Raw genomic sequence first — 18,800 nt, forward strand, 5'->3', positions numbered from 1 at the left:
CGAGCGGCGCTAAGTGACTCAGCCCTGCCAGGCACCAGCCCCTTCAGCTTCCAGGGTCTGAGCTGACACCCTTGTCACGACACATTCCTTGGTTTTGTAACCACGTTCTTTCTACATCTGTTCATTCACCCCAGTGAACCTCCTTTGACTTCAGCACCTCTCTTTCTAGTTTAAACCATGTCAGGCCTGGCTCTTCTGCCACGGATGAGAGCAGACAAAGATAAACTCTGTTTTCTGACAACAGGGGAGGGAAGGATTTCTCTTCATCTACCTTCTGCTTAAAGGAAAGGAATCACACTGTCATCCTTGGGCGGCCAGCCTTCAGATATAGTAATGCATACGGTAAAATGTACCTAATACTGAAGTACCACTGGATTTCCATGAGTCTTGGATGATGAAGAAGGAGGGTGAGGGAATATTACAATACTTACGACTCATCATTATGGATATCAGTGATCACTGAATTGTAGGCTTTGGAAAAGTCACTGATGGATGCAGGTTTGCTTTCTGCTCTTGTTTCTTTGCACTGGTCACGTACAGCATGTCTCTGGATGCTGGAAGAGCTCTCTGGAGCTAGCTGCTTTTTAAAAAAAATATATAATTGACATATAATCTTGTGTAACTTTAAGATGTGCAATGTGTTGGTTTGATACATTTCTATATTGTGATGTGATTACTACAGCAGTGAGCTAAGGCCTTTATCACATATTTATCATTTCTGTGTTGAGAACAGTTATGTTTAGTCTCTTAGCAACTCTGAAATTTATAATATAGTATGGTTGACTATAATCACTGTGTTGCCTTAGATCTTCAAAAGTTATCTAGTTGCAAATTTGTACCCTTAAACATCACCCCAATTCTCACTCCATCTGCACCCTAGCCCCAGATTCTGATAACAACCATACAATTCTGTTCTTATAGAAAAGTTGTTCTTTTTCTGGGGGGATGGGGAGTCTACTTTTTCCCTAGATTCCTCACATAAGTGATATCCACAGTATTTGTTTCTTCTCTCACTTCCTAGCTGGTTTCTTGGTGTTTAGTCCTCTAGTATGATTTCATCCATTCAACAGATATTTAAGTTTTCTACTATGTGTTTAGTAGAATTTCTAAATTTGGGTTCTGACACTGAGATGGGCTGGGACCTGGGACACTTTACTGCAATGGTTGCTTCTGGACAAGCTACTTCTGGAGCAACAAAATACAAAGAAACTATAAGGGACTAAAAATAACTGTGTGCATATGCAGTTGGGGCAAATTATGGACAAAAAGACAAAAAAAAAAAAAAAACACAATAACTGCCACTTCTGAAGAGCCAGGAGCAAAAGCAGGGTGTCAGGAGTGAAAGCAGGCAAGTGCCCCCTGCAACTCAACACCACCAAAGGGGTGGGCAAACCATCTAAGCCACCCCTCTGATCCGACCCATGGACACACCCTACCGTCACTCCATATAAGGAACCAGCTCACTCCCAGGCGGAGTGAGCAAGGGAGCCTGTTACTTGCTATTGCTCCCTCGTTGCTGCAGCAGGGTCCCAGTAAAGCTTTGCCTGAATTTCTTGTCTGGCCTCTAGTTTATTTCTATTGACTGGGGAAGGCCAAGAACCCAGTTGATATCAGCATTAACTATTACAAATGATCAAGGAAGTTAACTGAGTACCTTATCAAATAGAATAAAGCTATACTTCAACTTTCTGGTAAAGTTTTGGTTTTGTCTGTTTCCCCACAATGGTTAATTGTAGCTGATGGAGTAGAAGTCACAAGGTCTTTCTCTGGTCTCATCTGTCTGTTGGATGATAACACACAAAGTGTGAAGCAGGATTAGGTTTTTCAATTATTTTCACCTTGCTGCTGCTGCTGCTGCTAAGTCACTTCAGTCGTGTCCGACTCTGTGTGACCCCATAGACGGTAGCCTACCAGGCTCCCCTGTCCCTGGGATTCTCCAGGCTTACTGATCATTTTTCTAACTACGAAAGAGAATTTTACCCAAACTCATCCCTCTGCTAAGTGAAATGGACTCAAAAATTTATATAGGGGGGAAAAAAGTTGTACAGATGCCCCACCTCTCTCCTTCTATAACTCAAAATTTTTGGAGGGGATGAAGGTAGGATGTATCTACTCATTAGTATTTGACTCCTAACTTTATTCAAGATGATTAATTTAAACGCACAGTGGAGGGAAATAGAACTTTACAAACTAAGAACCAGTCTTTGTTCTACTAAAGACCAAGCTAGTCCTTCAGCTTCCTCAACAGTTTTAAAGTGCATGTGTTAGTACTTGCCCATAGCAATGTTAGGAGAAATCAGATGATGACCAGATGGAAGGCTTTATATAAGACAAGCCATTGAGATATATCTCAAAGCTAATTGCTACTTTTCAGTAAAGAGTTATGTTATTTTTAAAATAGCCAAGTACTTTTGACACTAAGAATCTTCTCACTGGAACTTTTGAAATTTTCCTGATGTGCTCATTTCAGCAGAGTCAAACACCAGCAACAATCTATCATATCAGGATAAACACTTCTTTACTTAATATTTTAAATTTATTGAAATGGCAATACCACTAAGCCAAAGTATCACAACTGAAAAATTAAGCCAATTACACCTAATACCTTATTTTTAAAAATTTATAAAATATAAAATGGTATTTTAGTTATATCATGTAGGAATGTTTAACATGCTAACCAAAAAATTTCAGGGGCTCTGGAGTGATATACTTTATAGTTAATGATGTCCTTTATGCTGTAATCAACTTTGGACAGTTGATCCTTCTGAGAAAAGCAGAATATAACATTCATACATTTCCTTTTGTTTTCAACTTGAAAATTTATTTGTATAGTTCTAATCTGCTTTTATACCAGTATAGGTGAAATAAGCTTGAAGAATTTGTCCCTGATTTTATAACAATACACATGCAAGCAATGCTATAATAAATAAAACTAGTGTAACTCACATTGGGGGGAGATGGGGTGGGTGAGGTTGTCTGTGAGAATATGTGCCTTTTAAAAGGGGTACAGGCTTGAAAGACACTCATCTATACATACATTTCCTTTTTAAAATAAATTTGCTACCTTTGAATCTTATCACTGATTTAACAGCAATATTTACAGTTTCATTCTAAATACACTGAGGTTAGTATCTTAATAGCAACTAATTCTAAGAAGAGTTAAAATAAAGACAATGATTTTAATGTGCACTGTGTAGCTTATGTTGGCTGAATTTTATAGGTTACAGTATGGGCTTCCCTGGTGGCTCAGATGGTAAAGAATCTGCATGCAAGGCAGGAAACATAAGAAACGTGGGTTCGATCCCTGCGTTGGGAAGATCCCCTGAAGAAGGAAATGGAAACCCACTCCAGTATTCTTGTCTGGAGAATCCCATGGACAGAGGAGCCTGGCATGCTACAGTCCATGGGGTTGCGAAGAGTTGGACACAAGTGAAGTGACTTAGCACACACGCATATATAATTTAAAAATGAACCTGTTTTGCTATGTGTTTACGTATATTCATGTATATGTGCATTTAAGTAAATGAAAAGGAAAATCTGGATTTTTAGATTCATTATTCAAATACAATCAAATTCAGAAGCCAAATTATAAAAAACTAAAGCAAAGTTCAGGAAAAGTATAGAGTTTTGCAATATTACTCTGCTCTAGATTTCAGTACTAGCTCTCTGTCACCAGGTTCTTGGATTTCTTTCAAATCTGCTCCCTGCCCCCAACCTGAAAAGAAGCTGATCTTGCTTTAGGATGTAACAATCCTACACTTTACACTAGAAGGCTTTACATAAGGAGGAAGAAATCCACTCATCACACTCCAGGAGAGGCCTTGTATATAGAAAGCTCCACCTCTGTATCATCTTCTTTTGCTTCTGCTAAGATCCACCCAGCCAATCTTCCACCATCAAAGGCTTGCGTAAAACATACTTCTCTAGGTTCAGGTGTTTTATATTTAATCTCTGAGGAGAGTTCACCTTTGTTAATGTCAATCTCTCCCAAGTTTCTCCCAGTCTTTCATCTCAAACACTATCCATAAATTCTGCATACATTGAGAGGAGACACAAATGTATTCAAAAGCCTTGGACACATTTATTATCTGTCTTGCGGGCCCATTTTCAGCAGTGGCAGCTCAGACGTCTGAGTTGCTGCCACTTGGTCTCCATGTCTTCCCAGATCTTAAAATACTTTTCACTAATGATATTTAGCACTATTCACCAAGACAACTGGATTTCACATATTTTCACTGAAAACATGCACAAAATAAATGCCTATTCTTGTTTTTGGCCACGCCAAGTGGCACGTTGAATCTTAGTCCCTTCATCAGGGATTGGACCCTTGACTCCTGTATTGGAAGCGTGGAGTCCCAACCACTGGACCATCAGGGAAGTTCCAGCCTCTTTTCTATAAAAGGATAATGTCTCATGATTAAAGAGAAGTAAGTATTGGAATTCTTTCAGATAATCTGGAATGAAATGTCACTTTATTCTGGTTTCTCTCTGGATGAAATAAAACAGAATTGTAAAAAGTTCAAAGTCCTTTTCTCAGTGGCTGCAAGCTTCACACTGTAGGTTGCCGTATGTATCTGCACTGCAGAAGACAGGAACTGTGATAAATACTTCATGGGTCTATCTGGCTTTTGTTTCTTCCACTTCATGGAATATCTACTCTCAACGTTCTCAAAAACCATTTAATCTGTAATCCTTTCCTAGACAACAGTTCTAGAGATTGCTTGCTTTGTGAGTCTCCAAAAGACTATCATTAACACCTAAAAGCAAGGGATGAGGCAAAATACATCTTTGAAAGTTACATTTGAAGATGGGAGAATGTAAATGGAATTAGATAGAAATTCTAAGTGTTGAGAAATGACACTGAATTTCGGGGCTAATTCACTTAAATGCAAAAAAATTTCATTCAGATTATTCAAAATAGCATTTATTTCAAGCTGGATTTTGTTACCAAGCTAATCTTTCTTACAGTATCTTCGTTTTAAACATTTGGAATGGTGCAGAAAGTGAGACATACCTAAACCATGAGGTCCTCACCCCTTCTTCCTATCCCCCAGAGAGGTTTAAGAGTTTTGTATATCTTTGTGGATATTTTCACTGCATACATTTCTTGAAAATACACACACATGGAATCATAATATACTTTCTGTGCTGCAATCTGACAACACACAGAGCTGATCTATAGCAAGAAGCTATAGTGAGGCGGTTTTCCTGCAGGGCTGCCAGTGTGCCACCTTTACTGGTAGTTAAAAAAATTTAAGTTGGGTGTGGAAGGTGCTAGGGCTCTGATGTCCCAATCTCCTTCTGAGCAAAAGAAATCATCACTACTTCTCTCTGCTCATTTAGAAAACTCTGTAGCAAACTACATGGCAGGTGCTGAGTGAGGCTCTGGGTACTCTGAGCCCAGTCAGAGGCATGGCGCCTGCCCTCCAGGGACTTCTCACTCTGCTCTCCTCACAAACCACTGTCCCCAGAAAGCATCTACTTCTCTTTGAAGACAAACTTTACTGAGCATCTGTCACAAATCAAGAGCTATGTTAGACACAGCATCGATGAACAAGGTTCCAAACCTGCCCTTCAGAGAGCAGGATCAGAGTCTAGCAGAGACATATACTATCGCTATCGTGAGAATACTATGAAATATGCAGCCTGCTGCTAAGGAGGTAAGACGAGATGTCATTTCACTTACCTCTGAGGAGGAGGGGAGCAGAGGGTTGGGAAGCTTTCCTGAAGTTCCAGGGTGGGATAATTTCAGGCAGAAGGGACAACGCAAGCAGACACCTTCAGGAAGGCGGGGAAACTGCAGCAGTTTAGGGCTGCTGGAGCAATGTGGAGCATGGTCAGAACACGGAGGCTTTTTCCACACACGGGTATCTGAGACACTGAGAGGTGGAGGGGGCACTGGTTTAGGCAGGGGAATTGGTGTGGGCATAAAGCATCAGAGCACTCACATTTACAGCTAAAGGGAGCCGGGAAACTAACCCAGAGATGGTGGCAGAGGGGTCCAGAGGAGAATCATGAGACCTTAAACCAGGCATGGATATTAAGTGGGTAAAACCATCTGGGTGTGAGAATGAATTGGATGTGAAGTTTGAAAGAAAAAAAGGCAGGTTTTGGAATAACCCCCAGCTTTAAAATGTTGGTGATTGGTAGATGATAGTCTATTTTTTTTTTTTTTTTTTGCATTACCTGGTACTTACTCCTCAGCATAAAAGCTTTATCCCATCTTAAGACAACAGAGTAACCTGCCTCACCTCCCACTGTCTCCAACCTAGCGCAGTGTGCCCCGGTACCCACAGCGCCCCCAACTGCTCCACGAGGGTCAGCCGGGAGGGGTCCTGTTCCCAGAGCCCTTGGCAGCAACAGGCTCTGCATCAGATCTTGAGCTCCCTCTTCCCTTGCTTTGCCCGACGCTGCCCCCTCTCCTCCCTTGCTTTGCCCGCCGCCGCCCCCTCTCCTGGCCTCCTTTACTCCTCATGTTGGCTCCTCCACTGGCTCTCCCTCGTCCCTGGTCCCAGAATCAAGCTCATCTCCTCTTCGGATTCTCCAGATGCCGTCCCATCCACACCTCCATCTCTGTGATGAAGCTTCCAGCCACTCTTCCAATTCCACAGTCACGTGTCCAAGTGTCCGAGGCCGTCAGGGCCCATTTGCCCAGAATGCCTCTCTCCTCGTCTGCATTCTCCAATGGCGCACTGGTACCACCAGTGATTGTCCTTCAAAGCCTTTATCTGCAGCCACACTTGGCTCTAGCTGGACACAGGCACAGATGCTCAGCTCTCAGCTCCCATCCCTCACCTTTGCATGGCTGTGCTTTGTCCTTGCTTTGTTTAAAAAGCATATTTGACACATAAAAAACGTCTACAAAGTCAGCATCCCACATTTTGGCTTATTATTCCACTTTTTCCTTTATTGTTTTTACAATAATGTCATACATACAGAACTCTGTAATATAAAGCTAGTTGTGAAGCATAACATAATAACCATAAGCCTACAACCCAAAAACCTGAACATGACTAATAACCAGTGTCTACTCATGTGTCCGTGATATCTGCTCCCTCTGTTTCCCTCTCAGAGGTGATTATTAGGCTGAATTTTGGCTTATCTTTTTTTTTTTTTTCTCACACTTTTAGTTTTACCATTTATACATGCATTGAGAAGATGCTCTTTGGTTTTGCACTCAATAAAAATAGTCTCAATCATATCCTGGGACTTTTTTTTTTTTCTTTAATATTTTCAGAGATTCATTCTTCTTGTCAGGTATAGCTGTGGTTCACTTATATTTTTACTACTGAATAATACTCCTTACTGTTAATACACCTAATTTACTTAAATGCTGTCCTGTAGACAGGAAGGCATTTCAGTTTTTCCAGTTATAACCATCATGAAGACGTTACTATAAACAATTTTGTACATACCTCCTGGTACACAAATGCAGGTGTTTACTGGATACATAGCTGGAAGGTGGAGTCATAAGCTAGAGCCCGAAGCGTGCAAATGTTCAGCTTGGTGAGGTGTGGTTGTTTTCTAAAGCAGGGGCGCCTGTTTACATATCATGAAATGAGCTCACACGGATCTTCTCTAGCACCTGGTGCTGTTAGACTCCTTAACTTTATAAATCTTACGGACGTAACTTACAAGCTCATTGGGATAGTAATTTGTATCTCACAAGGTTTCTATTGATTTATAAGCCCCATGTATTTTCTCTTCTGTGAAATGCCTCTTCAAGTCTTTTTCATTTTTTTTCTTCTTTTTGATTTTTTAAAATTACTCAAAAAAGCTTCATTTTTTAAATTTAGCTTTCTGACTCTGTGCTTGATTTTCTGCTCCTCGATAAGGAAAGTGCACTTGATCCTGTAACAGACATATACACCACACAGAAAACCAGGCCTGGCTGACATGTCTTTTTGTTTTAGACCACCTCATAAAGAACCTTAGGTCTCACAGCACAAACTCCTTGAAGCCGGCCTGGGCACGCACCACATGCGGATTTTAGTGCTATCCCAACCTTCTTGGTATAAGGTAAACAATTCTATTACCAGGGGTTAAGGACAGCCTAGTCTTGTTAAGAGGTTGTATTGTAGGGAAGCTTATAGCAGTATATCAAATGCTGGACCATCCTGAATGCATCTAGATACCGTCCTGGGAAGAGGAAGTCTGTTTTCCTATTATTTAAAAAATAGGAATTCTCTCTATATTCTTCTTACTACTTCCTTCTCAGTTAACAGTATTGTAAATATCAAGTCTTGGTTTGTCTTTTTACTACACTAAATTATTAGCTTAACCTAAGTGCTAGTTTGAATATATTTCACTTAATCATCTTTCACGGTTAGCATATGTCTCAAGAGATTTGTTCCTACCCAAAGATTTTTTTTTCATGCAAACATTTAAATATTTGCTTTTTGCAATTCAGACCTTAACGTATTTGGGATTGATTGCTAGGTGTGAGGCATGAACCGAACTTCATTTTTCTGTAAGGATAACCGTTGTTCTAAAACTACTTATGGAGTCACCCTTCACCCCCCACTGATCTGTCATGCCATCTCATCATATCGCAAAGGTCAGCATATATGCATGGGCTACTTTCCAGGCTCCTCATTTTACTGTACTGCTCAGAACGCCTACCTCTGCACCACATACAACACAGACTCTACAATAAAACTTACTATCTTGTAAGTCTCCTCAACCTCTTCATCACAGTTAGAAGCATCCAGCTATCTTAGTCCTTTGCCATTCCACAAACATTTAAATATCTGCTCGTCACATTCAGCAAAACCTCTGTTGGAATTCCTGCTTGAAATGGCATTGCGTCTACAGATAATTTCGGGGGAGATCTGACACCCTTACAACCTTCAGTATCATGAACAAAGGCCATTCTTCATTTGTTTCTACCTTGCTTCTTCACCTTTATACTTCAAGTCTCAAATCAGGCCTTAACCTAAAACAATGCCTGCCTTAACCATCTGGTTAAGGTATTGGGAAAGGTATTTCACCTTCCCAACTAAAAGTGTGTCTTTTATGTGCAAATTGGGGTGAGTTTGAGGTTTCTGTTGGAGTGATGGTAATTCTTCATTATTGAATATATCAAGAATTTGAGAAGAGTAAGATGATACCGGTTGGAGGCGCACTGGGTTTGAGGTGTCTCTTGTGTACTGGATGCTTGCTATGCTATGTTCTTCAGGACAGTGGAGTCTGGATAAAGATACTGGTTTGATGAGATTGCCCACAGAAACTACATGACTAAGAAGGTAACTAGTGATGGGATCATGAGGACCAGGATTTGAATGGGTAGAGGAAGAGAAAATTATGAAAGAAGCTAAGAAATAAGAAACATGTAAAGGTAACCAGAAGAGTGAAGTCGGGAGGAAACAGGGAAAGATGATTTCTGAAGTGGTCAACACTGCCCAAATCCAGAGGAGAAAAATCACTAGAATAGCCAATGTTAGATCTGAACGGAGCTAACAATTAAGAGGTCATTTATGACAGAAGAGATGGGCTTAAAAAAAAAACACTTAACTTCACTGAGTGAAGGAGAGAATGGGAAAAAGTGGTTGGCACAAAACAGACACTCAGATACTTGTTGAAGATAAGCCTGAGAGAAATGGAGAGAAGACCGGCTATTCTCTACCTGAGCCCAGCTGTGACAGGAATAGCAGAATGTCTCAGAGGAGAAAAAGGACATTATGAGACCTGACCTCTACCATCATCCCATACACTAGCCTCCACCCCATACACAGGTAAGCAAGCAAGCTTCCAAACAAGTGCTTCCTTAGAGGGAAAAAACAGACATGGGATCCCTAATGGGAATGATGAGAGCGAGCGAGGGGATGTGAGAGCCGTGGATGCCGATGACAAGGTGACATTCTAGATGTGTGGGCAGAGACACAGAAAAGACTCCAGGTGCAGCATGGTCCCCTCCTGCCCTTGAGGTCACCTGACATAAATTAAAGAAGGGGTTTTCCTCAAGCTAGCTTCTATATGCTTTAATGAAAATATAGGGGCTCAAACTTTAACAAATCGGTTTCGTCTTTAGATAAAAGGAATCCATCACAGGATCAGATCAACAATACAATGAAGGAAGCCGTTTTGTCACATAACGAGTTGAGAAAAGATATGGTAAACATTTAACGAAACTGGGAGACTCTTAACAACTGTGATTCAGATAAAATAAATTAAAATATTAGGAAAAGATTATTCTTTCTTATACAGAAGGATGTGCCAACACCTAGAGTAACAGAGCTGCTACGGAAGGGAAATAAATCCTCCAACTGAGCATCTAGGACAGATTAAATGGACCCTAAAGAAAGCATATAGTTCTCTTTTTAAAATAAAGCATATAATTCTCTCTTTAAGGGCCAGTGATGCCTGAAAAGGCATGTTACTCTTCAGGAACACATGTATATGCTAAGTTATACAGGATTATCAATTGCTAAGCTTTTTCCCCCTTTCACCTCCAACATACCTCAGCGTATATTTGATGTAACTGCTTTGAGACGAGGCCAGCTTATACCACGAGGGGAGGGGGGGACTGTCTTACAGAAAATGAGATCTGATGATGCCAATGACACAGAAAGTGGCTTCTCACTCCAGTCACTGTTCAACTGTGTTCCAGAAAGGGTGCCCAGTATACTGAACCAGTCGTTCCCACGTGCACTTCCCAAGTGTCTTTTCACCTCCGTCAATCTCTTACTCCCTTTCCTTGAGCACCTACCCTGTGCTGAGCTCTAGACACCTCCACAGACGCTGCTGTCTATCAAGCTCTCACTATATGCCAGACCCATGTCACCTGCCTTACATGCGTTATCTCATTTAATCCACATCTCATGCCCACAAGAGAGGAACTGGAATCACTATGCCCATTTTGCAGATGAGAAAACTGTGTTAAGAGAACTGAAGTAATTTGCCTCTGTCATACAGCAAGCATGTGGCAAAGCTGAAACTTGAATCCAGGTGTGTCTGACTTAAATCCCACGCTCTTAACCATCTCCCTGGAATAACCATGAACAAGTCCACGTGCTGTTCCCATACTGTCCATGTTTGGAGTTGGGGCAGTGCAGAAAAGGAAGAACTGAGAAGAGTGAGGCTGCCCGTCCATCCACTCTGCATGTCCTATGAGCCTGCTCAATTCTGGAAAACAACCCAAAGATGTTAACTACCCTTAGCAGCCACTCCCTCTGCCTACCTCCTTCTTCCCCCGCAGGGTGAGGGAATAGGAAATTACGAGAGAACAAAATGCTTGGAGAATGCGACTGTATTTGACTCGCCACGGCAAGCAGCCTGAGCATCTCTAATAAGCCTCAGGGAGAATGTGCCTTTGGCTAAAGGGACGCCTTCAAGCATCTCCTTGAGGTTTCAGTAAAGGAAGTCTCTGGAGAGAGAGCAGAGTGATGCTTCTTCCCAGTCAGAGTAACTGCTCTAACCACTCAGATTTAAATGTCCCATTGCTCACAGCATCACTCTGTCAAAGGGTCACATTTTCTATTCAACTAAAGTGACCTCCTAGGTCTGGGATAAAAATGAAACAAGTCTGACTTGCTTTGAAATGCAAAAGACCTCCATCTCCAGCTTGTTCCAGTCCCCAAGGGACCAGGGACACCCCTGGAGTCTGACTCACTGCTCTTTATTCAAAGTCCCCTGGAAAACAGCTGCTTGTTTTAAAAGAACTGCAGGAAGACCGTGGCCTTCTATAAGGTCCCCCCAAAGGTCCACACCCTGGAGTGGTGCAAAGGGCAACCAGATGCAGTTGGGCTCCTGGCCATTGCGCTGATATGATTAAGGCGCTTTGGACCGTGTTTCCCCGAGGATCACCAAGTACAGATAGGTTAAAAAAAAAAAAAATTTAGTCTGTATCATATCCCAAAATGGGTCCAAGCCATTTCTCAACCTCGGACACAGACATGTTCTTCCTCGAAGCATAATCCTCAATCTGCAAAAGATTAAAGGCAGTTTGTTAAAACAAAATGATATGACTTTCTGAACTAAAGTTCCCCTAGCATTCACTAAGATACTCTAAGTACCTTCCGTGTCTTATCTTAATATTAATAGTGATCCACTGAGTTAAGCAGAGACAGATATTCATTTATTCACTAGAGTGCCTTATTCTCTGGGCAGAAAAACAACATGTAGTAACTATCTGGTGCTTAGAGGCCTGGCTGGGGTGTGGCTGGGGGGTGGGGTGGTGTGGGGAAGGGAGGGAAGGGTGGTCTATTTATACATGGGAGGACTAGAATTGGAGCAATGAGCTGAAACCAAAGCAAGACATCAGTGGGGGTAAACTTCTTCATCTTTTGCCTCTCATTTTATTCTCATTCACATGTAAAATAAAACGGGTTTAACAGTCCCATTTAAAACAAGATAGGCACCAAGGGATGCCGCCTACAATGAAACAGCTAACTTACCTGATCCTTGTAAATTTTCCCCACGGCAAAATACTTGGACTTCAAGTTGGAGAAGTAAAGGCCAGATACTGCTGAAGCAGGTGCCATGGCCAGCGATTCTGTTAACCTAATGCCTGAGGAGAGCAGCATGAGGAAAAATGTGCATTTATTCAGTGCTGAGACAGGCTTGCCAGTTGGTAGGCACCCAATAAAGTCTTATTTACAAGTGAGTGAAAGTGAACTTATGCCTTTTAGGTGGACACATGACGTGGCATGAAAGCGGTGAGCAGAGCAGTGTAGCAGACTCCCACCAAGGGGATGAACAATTTTAGGACATGCAGATCTCTTGTGACCAGGGCAGGGGTGGGGAGGAGGCCTGGAAGACTCTACACTCTTCCCCCGCTCTCCAAGATCAGTCACAGAGGCTACACCCGGGCCTTCTAGACAAGGGCCCCAACCCTGGAGGTGAGGGCACCATCTGGGCCTGCAGAGGGTCCTGTGGGGCCGAGGTCGCTAAGGGGTGACTGACAGCTGGGCCCCACTAAGCAAGAGCCCATGTCACGGCTACCTAGTCTACGTCACTCACTTTCTGGACAAGGCAACAGAGCAGTGTGAAGGTGAAGTGCCTACCCAGCTGGCTTACGGGTCCTAAATGCCCACCTCCTGGCTCCTGAGCCCGTGCTATTCCTGCCAGCCCAGATTCAACAAGCCTCACAGCTCCCCACATGCGCTTACATTCTTTTATTCTCCAGTGTGGATGGGATGCTTCTGATGAACGCCACTGAAAACAGTGCATTAACAGCAGTACAGATATAAAGAGGAAGGGAGTGCAAGGGAAGAATGGGAGTTCTGTGAGACAAAAGTCCAGGGATGCTCCTGGAAGGAACGGAGGGACAGAGCGATGCAGAGTGCGTTCCTAGAGGTCACAGAGGTCACGCACTAGTGGAGAGGCTGAAAACAGCAATACACGTGTCTTAGGGAACAGGGTAGGGGATGTGTGAGATGGTATGCATCAGCTAAGCTCCCAGCTGTTGTAGTGAAGAGGAAAAAATAAACTGATAAACTTAAATGTGGAGATGTTAAGACCACAACTCGATAATATGGAGGGAAGAGGTCCCATTTCTACAGGACCTCCATGTGCAGAAATTAAAATGTGTTTCTTTTCCTCTTATTGGAAAAAATAATGCTATGGAGGTGAAGTGTTAGAACAGACTCCGAGCAGTGAGGAAAGGGCTTCCTCGGTGGCTCAGTGGTAAAGAATCTGTCTGCAATGCAGGAGCTGCAAGAGATGTGGGTTCAGTCCCTGGGCTGGAAGATTCCCTGGAGAAGGGCATGGCAACCCATTCCAGTATTCTTGCTTGCAGAATCCCATGGACAGAGAAGCCTAGCAGGTTACAGTCCATGGGGTCGCAAAGAGTTGGACACGACTTAAGCACACGCACGGGGAGCAAAGATGGGATTGGGGATTTTACCATAAGCCCCTCTCCATGTTTTCCCCAGCACCCCTTCATGCCTCTCCTTCGCTACTGTGCGTGTCACCCAAGGAAGATTCACGCCCCTCTCCAGCACTGACCTGTGCGCTGCTCCACGTCCGCCAGCCTCCACATGGTCAGTTTCTCAGTGTGGTCAGGCTGGCTGGGATAGCCTGGCGCCGGCCGGATGCCCTCGTAGCGCAGTCTCCGCAGGTCAGCCACAGCCAACTGTTCACCACGGCAGTAACCCCACAGCTCCCTGCGGACCCGCTCGTGCAGCTCCTCAGCGAAGGCCTGGGACCAGGACACGGAACACACAGCTCAGGCAGAGGTGGGAGCCCCTCTCCTGCCTCCATTCTGCCTGCTATCCGGCTCGCCCTGCAGGCAGGGAAGATCCGCAGAGGGACAAGTGACAGCCGACAGTCCCAACTCATCTGTAGTGTCCCCAGCGGCTCTGGGGGTCAGTTTTGGTCTCTGTCTGGACTCTGAAGGACCACAGTCCATGATCTGAGATCTGAGGCCCTTCAAACTTTCTTCTGACTCAGGTTCTGGTTTACGGTGGCCAGGAGGGGGGTGGGGGGATGGTGACAGTGGCCTCTGGAAGAGGGAAGTGGCCCGCACAGCCACATAGGCTGCCCCACCCCACAGAGGAAGATGAGGGATCTACGGAGGTGTCCAGCATCAGAACCAGAAGCTCTGAATCAAAAATCTGCTTGGCTCCCCGCCCTCCCCCCGCTCTTCTGGGAAACATGTATCAAGCCTCTGGGGGCCGTTCCAACTACTGTGTTGCTAAAGGCTGCTCTGTGCCCAAAGATGAGGCTTGAGAGCAACTCAAGAATTCAAGATTTAAGAGTGCACGTGTTGTCAGAGCCAGGAGTACATGCGCACACATATGCATAAACACACATGCCCGTCCCTGGCTCCTAGCCCTGGACCCTGGCCTCGGGGCACCAAGGTTCTACCTCGGCCAGCCGGTCCCCCAGCGCCTTGACCATGATGCTGCTGTAGTCATCACACTCCTCCTCGTAGGCCTTGCTCAGCTCCTCCACCCCGAAGCAGGCAACGGCGAACAGGCCCAGGTAGTCAGGGATGCCTGAGTGCAGAGGGGCGATGAAGTCCGAGAGGCAGAGGTAGGGGTCCGAGCTGGCAGAGTCCTTCTCAGCCTTGAAACGCAAGGAGTGGGTGGAGCAGCCATTAGCATGGATGTGGCACTAACACCCAGCAAACAGCAATCTAGCATCTTCCCGTGAACACAAGCTTCAAACGGGGCTGTCTGCTGTGTTCACCCCAGTATTTAGAAGAGTGCATGATACATAGAGTGTTCAATAAACACATGTTGAATAAACAAATGGAACGAGGCTTATATGATATGACATACACACATAGTTGAGCAACCAGTTAACCTCACACACTCACAAATATCTGCTGAATGCCTACTGGAACTGGAACCCTAAATAGTCACATAAGATTTTATTTTTTTTCCTCCAAAAGTGTTGTCAATTAGAGATCAACATTAAATCCTGAAGTTATGTTCAAAAGAGGTCCACTTGGTGTATAAGCCTCTACTTCGCATTGACAGAAGCAGTTCAACAAACGGCCAAGGTCAGCAACACAGGGCCACATGCTGCCAGTCATGGGTGGTGGTGGGTCAGGTGATAGCTAAGGACACTGATGGGCCAGCCTGAAATTAAACAAAGCAGGATCTGCTGCTGGGGTTCTCTCCTTAGGCCAGGCAGCCATCCTCCCTGTTTTCCATCTCCAGCTGATGACTGACTCTTCCTGCTGCTAAGCTGACAAGCAAAGTCTTACACGTTTCACAATCAACACATTTTTGCTGAGAAGGTAAATAGTGAATGGCTAATATGTACTAAGTGTTACTAAATATCAGGCATTAGTTGGTGCTTTATATGAACTAATTAATTAAATCATCTCGATAACCCTGTGAAGTAAGTGATACCATCAGTTCCATTTTACAGACAAGAAACTGAGGCAGCGAGGGCTTGAAGAACTAGTTCAAGGCCAGAGAGTCGCAGGTCAGAGCCACAACCAATGCTCCTGACCACTAGGCAGCATTGCTTAGGACAGAACGAATAATCAGTAAGCAGCCAGCCAGAATCTTCGTAGTTATTTGCTTGCCAGCTCTAGAAACAAGTACAGTTTAATCAACACTGGGCAGAAAATGGTTAAGTGGCTACAGGCAAAAAGGTAGTTGACAAAGGCACATGGGAATGTCACAGACTCAGGGCCAGCCCCGCAGGGAGAAGCTGCCTTCCAGTTGTACTCTGCCCATCAACTGCTCTTTGCTAATAAAAGCCAGAGGGAGAGGCAAAGCTTCCTGGCACCATAACGAGAGACAGGTCATAAAGCCCCATAGCACTTTCAAAGACACAGCGATCAGAGCCACTCAGAAGAGAAGACCCCCCCAGTGCAGTGAGTCGCTACAGTCAGAATTTCCCAGTGTACTGGAAAAAAAGCACCTCCTTAGAAATATCTATCCAGGTAAGTATATACGTCCTGAGGTCATTACATTAAAAGCCCTAACACCATCCATCATAGACTGTCTGGACAGGAATGGTGCTGGGTGTAAAAAGAGATCAGAGGACACAGGACTGAAGGAGGGAACTTCAGGCCAGGGGGGAGGTTTCTGAACTTCGTTACTTTGGTAAAAGCAAAGTCACTAATTCCCTAGTGAGGCTGGGCGAGAACTTAACATCAGAATCCTCTTGTGTCTTGTGGTATCTGAGCCTGAGTGCACAGTGAGGACGTGCCGGGCCTGGGTGCACACAGCAAGGCTGTAGCTACTCCCATTTAACTTGTTAAGGTACCTTTTAATGTCCCCAGTTTAAGGATTCCCTCAGATGTTGTTATAGCTAAAATGTCCGTCATTATGAATTTTATGGTGGTTATGATGAAAAGCAATACTATCATTTTGAAGGACTGAGAATGGTAGTTAAGACCTTGCAAAAATAACTTTCTACCATCCTGTGTTAATGACTGGTGAATTCTGGTTCCAGTTGGTTAGGACACCTTGGTTTTTTATAGCAGCTGAAGGGACATGCTTAAAAACTTGCATGTTTAAAGGCAGGGGCACAGACAGGGAACCATGTACAGAGGAGCCTGTTCTCTGACCCAGGAGGAGCCAGTGGTGTGGGGGGTGTGGACAGGCTGGGCTCCCTCCAAGCTGTGGGCCTTAGTGTGCTCTCCACAGCCCTTCGTGTTCTCCTCTGCACATAGACACTGCCTTCCGACAAGCTGAGCGGAAATTAAATAAGACGGCCCATCAAGTGCCCTACTAAGCAACTGGCCCCCAGGAGACTTGCAGTGGAAGTCTGCGCCCACCTGTTTTCTCCTTGAGAAAAGGGGCCACCAGCCTGGTTCAACAACAGGCCTGGACCCAAACCAACCTTCTTGAGCAAGTGAATATCCACCTGTGTGTGATCCCGAGGCAACAGCAGCGTTTCTCCTCACCCATCCAAACTGACAGGAAACACCTCCCTCGTGTTGGTCCCTGAGGCCCAGCTTCCAAACCCATGTTGCCCCATTCTCTCCATCACAAAGCCTCGGGCTCAGGACTGCGATGGGTCATCTGGGGTGAGGTGGGGCAGAGCCATGCTAACACAAAGCTCAGACTTATGCCAATCTTGTTTATGATTTTTCAGTGCTTAAACCAAAAAGGAGGGCTCCGTGTCCACTGGCAGCACAACCTCCATACCTGCTGCCTGAGCCCATAGAAGGTGGCTATGGGCTCCGAGGCCTGCGGCACTGCGCCTTCCGCGTACAGGTGGATATCATCCTGAATGCTCTGTGCTGGCCAGAACCCAACCACACCCCTGGCCTGGAGCTTCTTCTGACTGATCAGTGCCTGCAGCATGTTTTGGGCATCATCGTAGACCTTTTTGGCCTCTTCACCTATTAGGAAAATATAAGAATTCACTTAGAGATTCAGTAACACCCACTAAAGAAAGCTTTTTAAAACCACTACTTCTCCCCAGTTTCCCTCCTTATTCCTCTCTTTTCCTCTCAAATACTTTAAGTCAGTGTTTGCAGTCAGCACCGCCCCAGGTGCAGCAGCTGAGGGTTCAGCAGTTCTGCTAAGTACAGCTCCCAAACACAGTCGGCTCAACCAGCTACCACTCATATTTTTCCATTTAACAAAAGGCAGGGCGCCAGCTCTCACTCCCTGCAGTAACGTGTCAGACAGAGTGACACAAAGCAGGCCAGATCCTCCCATCGCCGCGTTCCCTATGCACAGACAGCCCCCCTGACCTCACCGTGACCCCCGGGGTACAGAACAGCCTGCAGAGTGAAGTGGGGTTCGGGTGCTGCTCCTCGGCGGCATCCAGCAGGGATCCCGCAGGCCTCGCCTGGCTAAGGCGGTGCCAGCAGGGCCTCAGTGCCTCACCAGGGCCTGGCCGGCCAGCTCTACTTTGGCCTCTCTGTTGCTCCCTGTGATCACTCTGGAGCACTTCAGGACGAGAGCCCCTTTCTCACTACTACACCCTGGGGAGCCTGAGAGCTGCTGTATCCCAGCATCCTAATATGCACCTCAGGGATCCCTCCAGGAAGAAAGCAAGGGGCGGTCTCTCAGGCTACCCTCAGCCCTAACCCCACATGTCCAGCAGTCCACTCCTCATCTCGCTCTGAGCTGGCTGTTACTGAATCCTTTGAAGGGCTTAGCCTTCATGGGCTTAGATCCCATGTCTCTGAGGCAGGGCTAGAAGAGAGAAGCAGATTATCTATCGACTGGCTTGTTGCCCCCAACCCTTGCTTCCACTGGGCACAATGGACTCCTTGCCATTCAAATCAGCCCAAACGCCCGTGCCTTCCCACTCGGTCTCCTCGGCCTGGAGGGTCCTTACTTCATCACCATCTCACATTCCAGTCCCAGTCTCAGTAACTCCCACCTAATCCTCAAAGAGCAGTTCAAACCACCTCCTCCAGGAAGCCTTTCCTG

At 45.0% G+C, this 18,800-nt stretch overlaps 1 protein-coding gene across 2 annotated transcripts in view; it reads right to left on the reverse strand.

Annotated features, from left to right (window-relative positions):
- Positions 1–6,886: 6,886 nt before the first annotated feature.
- Positions 6,887–18,800, reverse strand: part of LOC120860477 (methionine synthase) — a 124,223-nt gene continuing 112,309 nt past the window's right edge. The window contains exons 30-34 of one of the 2 annotated variants that reach the window (XM_040236296.1): positions 17,559–17,755; positions 14,809–15,009; positions 13,948–14,140; positions 12,396–12,508; positions 6,887–11,923 (exon numbers count right to left, since the gene is read on the reverse strand). In XM_040236296.1, coding sequence (XP_040092230.1) covers positions 11,837–11,923; positions 12,396–12,508; positions 13,948–14,140; positions 14,809–15,009; positions 17,559–17,755 — 791 coding nt within the window. In that variant the 3' untranslated portion in view covers positions 6,887–11,836. The remainder of the gene's footprint in view (positions 11,924–12,395; positions 12,509–13,947; positions 14,141–14,808; positions 15,010–17,558; positions 17,756–18,800) is intronic. The other variant, XM_040236297.1, reaches the window with a different exon arrangement.

Source organism: Oryx dammah, unplaced genomic scaffold, assembly GCF_014754425.2.
Source record: "Oryx dammah isolate SB20612 unplaced genomic scaffold, SCBI_Odam_1.1 HiC_scaffold_11077, whole genome shotgun sequence".
NCBI lineage: Eukaryota > Metazoa > Chordata > Mammalia > Artiodactyla > Bovidae > Oryx > Oryx dammah.